This window comes from Pagrus major, chromosome 23, assembly GCF_040436345.1.
Source record: "Pagrus major chromosome 23, Pma_NU_1.0".
Lineage (NCBI taxonomy): Eukaryota > Metazoa > Chordata > Actinopteri > Spariformes > Sparidae > Pagrus > Pagrus major.
Window position 1 is genome coordinate 23,177,800 of NC_133237.1, and position 9,337 is coordinate 23,187,136.

A 9,337-nucleotide genomic window follows, 5' to 3' on the forward strand; every position below is an offset into this window, starting at 1 on the left:
GATTTTATGTTTGCATGACGACGGCCACAAGTGGGCACCAAACACGCGCGATTGTGTTTAATATTTACACCCTGGTGCATCCTCATCAACTTGAGTCGAGGAAGGCACAAAATCCCACTGACACACACCGACACTGACAAGTAAAACTTACTGATGGTCAAAAAATAGAATAGTAACAAACTGCTATCATGTTTATTTCACAATGGGGAAAAGAGAGAGAAAACCACACTGTTGCATCCTGTCACTGTTCCCCTTTATGGTGAAACATCTGTTAGTTAGTCAGTGTTTAAGCTTACCAGTTCACTTTTCAGTCATTTATTTAGCTATTTATTCTTTTATGGCCAAAAAAACACATCTAAACATGTTTATTGTTATTTTTGTGTGCGGATTCACATTTATTATCGTTCACAAACCAACATAAAACAGGACCGAGAGCATGCCTAAAATGGAGATCCTTATTTGAGATCCTACACAGTCAGAATAAGACAAAACTAAATTTTATCCTGCAAGATAAACGCTAAGCTAAATGAAGTTTCAATGATTCAGTTTTAAAAAAGCTGTCACGATCACAATGTTCAGTTGATGAGAGGGAAAAGGGTTTTGTGAAGTGAATTGAAAAGTGGCAGCAGAAAGTTGTTTTATTTAAGAGATCAAGAGGAAGTTTACAAGCTCCAGTGAAACCACAAAGAAGAACAGAAGTTAGGCTGTGGTATGAACACTTCCCTGAAGTTTGAACTTCATTGAAGAATGTAACACACTCACTGATGCTGTTTGGGAACTGTAACTTTCAAAAGTCCAAACCTGAGCCCACAGTCCAGCAGCTAGTGGTTTGACCTGTTACACCGAACTCATTGACCTGTGTGACTCTGTGATTTTGGAGGGCCAGCTGTGAAAAAAATGGGTTAATAAAGACATTTTAAGTATTAAGGCTCTGCAGAAGTGCAGAAGTGCAGGCGTTACTCCAGACCTACATGACATCACTCAACAGTTGTGAGATCATTTCACAGTTTTAAAAAAACTAATGCTGATGGAGTGTTTTTGTTTTTTTTCCTTTTTTGCAATCTGACCACACAATCTGTCTCCACCTTAAACCTGATGCTCTCTGATATCACAGAGTGGGTGCAACATCCGTGCAATAGAAGTTAATCATCCAGCTCACAACGTTTGATGGTATCGTATTGATAACATATAACGCAGAAAAAAAGTTACTTTTCTTTAAAAACAGGAAACTGCACGCAACAATTTTTTTTTATTTGTTTAATTGCAAAGATACTATGATTTCTAGAGCCTGACTGATACTGCATTTGTGGGGGTGATGGTGCAAAATACAGAATATATGCATAAACACATATTTTTTGCAATGATCCTTCAAATGTATTTATACAAAGATACATACATAATGGAGGAAGGATTATTTACCTTTTAACTTTAAACTTATTGATCCAAAGTAACATCTGTGCACTGAAACAGTAAACTTCACTGGGAATTAAACAATTATAAAGCATTTGTTTCTGCAGAATGTCCTGTAGAATAATAAATCAATAAATATATAGTACAAAATGTAGGCCGATACAGACATATCTGTGATACACCAATATCTATAATAATGGTCGACATATTAGTCGGGCTGTTATCATATCCAGTAGAAAGTCCCTGCAGTGCTGCTGCAGTCTACTCTGTGGGTGCAAAGCTGCTCACATTTAGAGCCGTGGATCTCTATACACCAGTACATTAGTCTGAAAAATGAAAGTTGAAACAGAATTTGTAACATTTTTCAGACTCGTCTGATCCTCCATTAAAGATAAAAGTGTCAAAACTTGCTGGCTCCACTGAAGCTGCTGCATTTATGATGAAAACATTTGAATTCTAACTACCTTCGCCCAGCGGCGGACAGTGAGGTGAGGTACACAAACTTTACTTGAGTATTTCCATTTTATCATGTCTTGTACTTCTACTTCACTACATTACAGATCCAAATATTCAACTTTTTAATCTGTTACAAAACCAATCTTCAGCCGTCTTCTCTAGCGAGAAGAAGTTTGTTTTTATCTTCTCAAATGTGACTCTTTGATGGGTTGATGCACATGTATGCATTTTTCATTATTTGCTGATAGTTTTTAGACAAAATGATTCATCAGTAAATTGAGGAAACAATCAACATATTCATGGTTAATGAAATAATCACTGGTTGCAGCCCTCGTGTAAAACTCTGCATTTGAATACCACACTAGCTCAGCTCCTGATGGGATAGAGTCTGTGGCAGGACAGCAGGTTGTCGGCCGAGGGAGGAGACATCCCGGGATTCCTGCACTGAGCTCCAGTTAAACAACAAGTGGGAGGCGGCGTCATTGGGATAGTTTGTAATTATTTGTCTCTTCCTCAGAGATCCTGAGGCAGATCCTCGGGAGAAGAAGAGGAGGTCGTCTAGCTGCTGACAGGACTTTTTCTGATTCAGGTTTTTTGTTGAGCCACATTCTCTGCCTTCATCTTCACCTTAACAGACACCTTCCAGTCTTAAAGATGTGACTTTTCAAAATGCGTTAGTCTTTATTTTACCTGTTTTACACTTTTGCTTCCTGGGAGCTGCAGCGACACTCTGGAACGGAACAAAGACATCCCCAACACTTTTCAGCTGCTACGGTAAGTTCCTGTCAGTATAATCCACTTTAATGTGGGCTGAAATGCACCGGTTAAGGAATCTGAGGTTGCACTTGAGCCGGTTAAAGACATGTTAATCAGCTCAGACTCTGTGGTTCCATTCAGAAAAAAAGATCTTTGTTTGAGGTGATGTGTCTCTATGCAGAGAGAGTTTAGTGTCAGATGTCAGTAATGACCTGTTTGTATTCATGTGTTTATGGTGTTGACTGTGGTTGTTGTGGTTGGATGTGGAGCTGACTCTTCTGTTGACACTGAGGTGGAGGTGTGTTGATTCTGGCTGGCTGATGTTGACTGTTGTCCCTTCAGTGTTGACCTGCTAATAAATTCCAGCTGGGGGGAAAAGTGTGTACTTTGCAAAGAAACATCTGGTCCTGCGACAAACAGTTTCACTGAATACTAAGTTGAGTTTGGATCGATCCGTTCTAGTTTAGATGTCAGATTTATAGGCAAGGGGCTGATGTCACCGATCCATAGTCTTGTTGATTGATCGTCACTTTCCCACTTTAAAGGAGCTACCAGCAGTTTGCTCTCCTCCACCTGTTTAGAAATTAAGTCAACTTTTAAGCTACAGTTTTTGACTCCTTTATTTTGCACATTGCTGTGTGTTTACAGGTCTTGGGGAGTGCTGCTGCAGTGAAAAAACAAGTAGCATGAAGCCTTTTGTGGCTGCAGAGGAAGCTGCATGTAATCTGATAAATTGCCTCCAGTGATGACGCTCAGTGGCTAAGTTGAATTGTGGGTAATGTAAGGAGGGCTGCAACAAATGATTCCTTTCATTGTCGATTTATTGAGTGGTCTATAAAAATGTCAGAAAATGATGAAAAATGTCAATCAGTGTTTCCCAAAGTCCAAGATGACGTCCTCAAATGTCTCATTTCTTCCATGACCCAAAGATATTCAGGAATAATCAGAAAATATTCACATCAAGAAGCTGGTGTGGAAGAAATGAGACTTTTTATATATCTCTGTTCTGCTGTAACAAGTTTGATCATTTGTTTTCAAACTGTCTATAATGAGTTGAATAGTGTTGGAGGAGTGGAATTCAGTTTTGGTTTGAATAATTTTTTAAGGAACAAAATGCAAATTTCTCATTTAGCAGCTTCTTAAATGTGGATATGTTCTGGCGTCTTTCCTCCTCTCTGACAGTAAAGTAAATATCTTTGGATTGTGGACAGTTGACAACGTCATCTTGGACCTTTGGAAAACACTGATTTGACATTTTTGACAGTTTTCTGACATTTTATAGACCAAACAATTCATCAACCAATCCAGAAAATAATAAACACATTCATCAAAAATGAAAATAATGGTTAGTTGCAGCCCTCCCTACATAACCAAGAATGCAACACCAACAAGAACAATGTAATAATAAACTGAGAAAAAAAAGTGGATCGGTGCATCTCTAATACAAACCTTTTATCATTGCATTTCTGAATGATTCATGTTCAGTCAAAGATGACCAGGTGTTATAGCTGTGGTAATTCTCCTTGTTCTCTCCTCCTCTTCCAGGGTGACCTCAGAAGCTGAACACCTTCATGGAGAAGACACTGACATTAGGTCTGACTCTTTTCTTGACTCTTTGTCTGGACGTAGCTGCAGCTGGAGGACGGAAGGATGGGGAGAACAGTCAGAAACGTTCATCACGATCTTCGGATACTAAAGGAGGCCGCTGCTCTTACACCTTCATTGTTCCGCAGCAAAAACTGACAGGAGCGCTGTGTTTGAACACGCAGCCTGCTGCCACCAACCACTCGGAGGTGGCAGCGCTGCGGGTGGAGCTCGTACGGCAGCAGGAACAGCTGGAGAAGCTCCGTGGCCAACTGGAGCAGGAGGGGTCCCTCGCCATGGAGGTCAGAGCCCTGCGCAAAGAGAGCAGCAGCATGAATTCTCGTATCGCCCAGCTCTACGCCCAGCTGCTGCATGAAGTCATACACAAGAAAGACCAGGCTGTGGAGCAGCGAAGGGTGGAGAACCTCCTGCTGAATGCCACGACACAGGTGAGCAGAGAACCACAGTGCTTGTTGATGTGTAAATCTGTTGATGTTTAAAGCTTCATCTAATCCTCAACTGTGGTGGAACATCTCAGGCACTGCAGGTGTCCAGTAACTACAGGGAGCTGGAGAAGAAATATGGAGCCCTCACCTCCATGATGAGCTCCCAGAACCAGTTTATTGCTCGTCTGGAAAAGCAGTGCCAGTGCAGGGACTCCACCCAGTCCACCCTGGTAGGAAATAATCTGCAGTCTGCAAGTTGCAAATTTATGCAGAGTGATTTTTACACAGTAACTGAGAATGATGTGTTGGTTTTGTGTTGGTCTGGACAGGTGACGACTGAACCTCCAAAGAGCCAGTCTAATGTGCATCCTAATTACAGCTCCGAAGCCAACGAAATGACCAATGACGTTCAAAGGGACCAAAGTGCTCCATCACCACCACAGCAGCAAGAAAAAACAGCTCTTCCTCTCCCCACCACTACAGCCTACACCCCTACAGACCCTCCTTTCATTAGCTTCCCCGTCACAAAGACTCCAGGTACGTCAATGTCAAGCACATTCTCTAGTAAAAGTACTTGATTAGACCTAAAAGGACAGTTCAGCCCAAAATCACCAAATATATTATTCTTCTTACCTGTAGTGCTATTTCTTCATTTGAATTGTTTTGGTGTGAGTTATAATTTGATATAATGGACCATTATAACATTGTGCGGCTCATAGAGTGAGACTTCTGCCTGCAAATCAGCTAACTTTTCGTTGATATCGGACCAAATGGCTCAAATGCTGATAATAGAGCGAGTCATTTCGCAGGGATTGTGATGCTCAAAAAAGAGATCTTGGTTTTTATAGCTGCTTTTTCACAATGTAAGCTTATGGGAAAGTTTTTATGGGCCCCTGTGCATCATGTGATGTTGTAATTACACAGTTCGGCCACAATGTCAAATTTAAATTTAAAGCCTGGCGCTCGTCCTCGGGGTTATGTTGTATGCATTTTAACTTAGAAACTACTTGTTTTCTAGCCAACTATACTGTATCACTATGCAGAAGGAAGTGTCAAACTGCTTACTGAAGAGAGACTATCGTTTATGAGCAGATCCGCACTTCCTCAGCATGGTGATACTGTATGGTTTGTGGGTGTGGTTCAGTCAAAAGAAAGTAGTTCCTTTAAGAAACTGCTCACATCAAGATCTGGGGATTTGAACACCATCTACAGCTCGACAGCCAATACCTCCAAAACTTTGTATCTCACACCAGAACAGTGTAGGTAGATAAATAGAGCTACAGGTGAGAAGAAATATACATATTTTTGATTTAGGGTCGAACTGTCCCTTTAAAGCTGTGTGTATAAGTATATCAGTCTTCTGTCCGAGTTATTTAGCTGCTTAGATAAGCAGAAGCTGAAAGAGTCAGTGACCTGCTGGTAGGAGGCCTATCTCTCTGGGAATGCCTAAACAATGTCAGACAGCTCGCAGCTCTTATCAGAACGGAGAGGATTTTATAATGAAGACACACTCATGGGCACACAAATGAAACCCAGCATTTGTTGGAGCTTTAAATTACACTGTGACTGTTCGCTTGCACAACAGGAATGCTTGAAATGACAAAGGAGAGGAGTCCTTTCAACATGTCAGCAGAACCAATAGTGACCACACCGTCTGAGTGACTCACCACTTCCTAAAAGGCCTGATGAAAGACCATGCATTGCCAAACTGTCTTGTTCTTGAGTCAGGGAAGACCATTAAACATTATCACTTTGTTTAGGAGACTTCCTCCATGTGTGCATTTTCTCAGTGCAAATATGTTCGTCTTATCAGTGTGACATGAGACACTGAACATGTGTTGGGGAAAAATTCCTCAGCTCTAAATGGAGAAGCTGAAGTTGTTACGTATCTCTGATCTTTCTGACGGAAACAGAATTTCAAAAATTCTCTGCAACCAGCACTAGGTTTTTTAAAGCAACGAGTTTGACAAAAAAAATAAACCCTCAGAAGCCAATAACCCATCTTTACTTTACTATGAAACTATGAAAGTGAAAAATTAGAGGTTGATAAAATTTATTCTGTCTCGATTCTGACTCGTTCTTGCTAATTGAGCATCTCAAAGCAATTTAACATCAGCAACAACAACTAATGAATACTAAATTTTTAAAACCTTAACCTTAAAAAGTAAAGAATTTCAAAATGTTATAATGCTAAATAGATTTGCATATTGCCTTTCTTATTATGGCTCCTCCACCCTCACTTGGTTGCATATACTTCTTTTCCATCTCAGGGCCGTGGCGGGACTGCCAGCATGTTCTGGAATCAGGTGAGACCACCAGCGGGATCTACCTGCTCCGCCCTCAGAATGCCAACCGCCTCCTGCAGGCCTGGTGTGAGCAGAGTCGGGCTCAGGGAGGCTGGACGGTCATCCAGAGGAGGCAGGATGGGTCGGTCAACTTCTTCAGGACTTGGGAGCAGTACAAGGTGAATCCACAAACCTGCGAGTCTCCAAAACACACTGGGGTTAACAAGGCCAAGAGTCTACAGCCATTCTAACAAGGTTTTGAGCTAAATCCTACCATCAGCGTGCTAACATGTGCACAATGACAATGCTAACATACTTATGTTTAGCAGGTATAATAATAATAATAATAATTTTTACTGTATATATGCGCATAGAGCATTATCTCGACAAAAACAGGACCAGTAATGCAGGGTGACAAGGAGTGGGGAGGTTAGCCTGCCACTTCCAGGTTTGTGAAATATTTTCTTAAATGACGTATGAACTGCTAACGTTATGCATGCGTTATGTTACACAGTTAGCATGCTACCAATGTTAGCTAAATATGCTAAATATCAAACTCTTTACCACTAAAAATGTATAAATAGAGCTGTATTCATTCATGGACCAGTAAACTTGTTTGTTTATGCTAACTTCCAGTGGTACGTTCTGTCCAAAATCACCAACAAAAGTTGTAATCGAGGCATAATCAGGACTAAAAAACCTGCAAGGAATGAATCAACTTCGGCTTGACTAAACAGAGCTATGTGGAACCAGATGTTCAACCATCTACATTTTCTGTATCCGTATTTGGGAGGGGCTTAATTCACAACTGGAAATGGGCAGGATTTACCGAAAATGTGTTAAATTTGGCGTAAAATGTCTATGGATCGATCATAAGTTGCTATATTTATTATTTGGTAGAAAATTATTTACAGAACAGCCTCAGAATTGAGCTTCAGATCAATGTTTTTGATCACAAGAGCAAGAGAACCATTGACAAAGCAAGTTTTTTACATAACTGAATCATTAAACTTGACACATTTTATCCGGATTATAATGAATTATCGTCACTCATTACATGTTTCGATCAACCCTAATAAATGTGTTTTCGTGATTTCCTTCCATCCATCCAGTATTTGTTGAGTTGATTCTTATAGAGGCCAAATACGGAGAGGAGGAACCAGAGGATCACCAAAGTCGGTAGAATGCATCATCTGGAGAACGTTAATGTATTTACAAATTACATGGCAATCCATCTAATAGTTAAAATATTTCAGTGTGGACCCAAGTGGTGGGCCAAACAACAGACTGACATTGTTCCATGATGATTGTTCCATGCAGCTATCATGGCTCAAAATAAAGGAATTCATCACAATGAACATTACAGAGTTACAGTTTAAGATTTAGGATTAAGTCTTTATCGTCAACATGGAAACAGCAAAGCATTTTCCTGAGCTACACTGTGCAGAATACACATAAAAATAGTCGAGTCACTAAGAATAAAATAGGCATTAAAAGCATTGTCAACAAAAAGTTCACACCATTTATCTGTAATTGTTAAAAAATGAATACTTTTCCTCAGATTAAACCAGTGTGTTTGTGTGTTGCAGCAAGGCTTTGGGAACCTAGATGGAGAGTACTGGCTCGGCCTGGAACACCTCTACTGGATGACTAAACAGGCCACGTATAAGCTACGGGTGGCTCTGGAGGACTGGCAGGGCCGGCAGGTGTTCGCTGAGTATGACAGCTTCTTCCTGGAACCGGAGAGCGACTGGTACCGACTGCGGTTGGGACAGTACCACGGCAACGCAGGAGACTCCCTGTCTTGGCACAACAACAAGGCCTTCACCACTCTGGACCGAGACAAGGACAGCTACACAGGTCTGCTCTCCCTCTGTCACTGTTTGTCAGCTCTCTGTTTCACTTTCTCTGTTAATATCCCCTCTTCTGTTGTGTCAACAGGTAACTGTGCTCATTTCCAAAAAGGAGGCTGGTGGTACCACATGTGTGCCCACTCCAATCTGAACGGGGTGTGGTATCGGGGTGGACACTATCGTAGCCGCTACCAGGACGGGGTCTACTGGGCAGAGTTCCACGGAGGATCCTACTCCCTCAAACGAGTGACCATGATGATCAAACCCACATAACACAGTTGCATTATGGACATAAGTGAGAAATGTAAAGATGAACTAAGGTAGACATATGTCGAGGGCCTTATATAATATGTTAACCTCGTACAGTGTTGAGCCAGTTACATAAAAAATGTCACCACATGTTGATTAGAGGCCTGTCAATGACTTGTTAGTGAATCATTAAATAGAGTTGTCTTTCCTCTGTGATGCAATTTCCTGACAAAATTTGATATTTTCCAATTTGCAATGTACTTTTCAATAAAATTATGCCACAATAGCTCCTGTATGA

The 9,337-nt window shown here is 40.9% G+C and overlaps 1 protein-coding gene across 1 annotated transcript; it reads left to right on the top strand.

Moving 5' to 3' along the window:
• The first annotated feature begins 2,403 nt into the window (after positions 1–2,403).
• angptl6 (angiopoietin-like 6) lies at positions 2,404–9,325 on the top strand. The gene is made up of 7 exons (XM_073494264.1): positions 2,404–2,640; positions 4,168–4,655; positions 4,745–4,882; positions 4,982–5,189; positions 6,923–7,116; positions 8,527–8,797; positions 8,879–9,325. Exons 2-7 carry the CDS (start codon positions 4,194–4,196, stop codon positions 9,061–9,063), a joined length of 1,458 nt encoding a protein of 485 aa, XP_073350365.1. The 5' UTR covers positions 2,404–2,640; positions 4,168–4,193; the 3' UTR covers positions 9,064–9,325.
• The last annotated feature ends 12 nt before the right edge of the window (positions 9,326–9,337 follow it).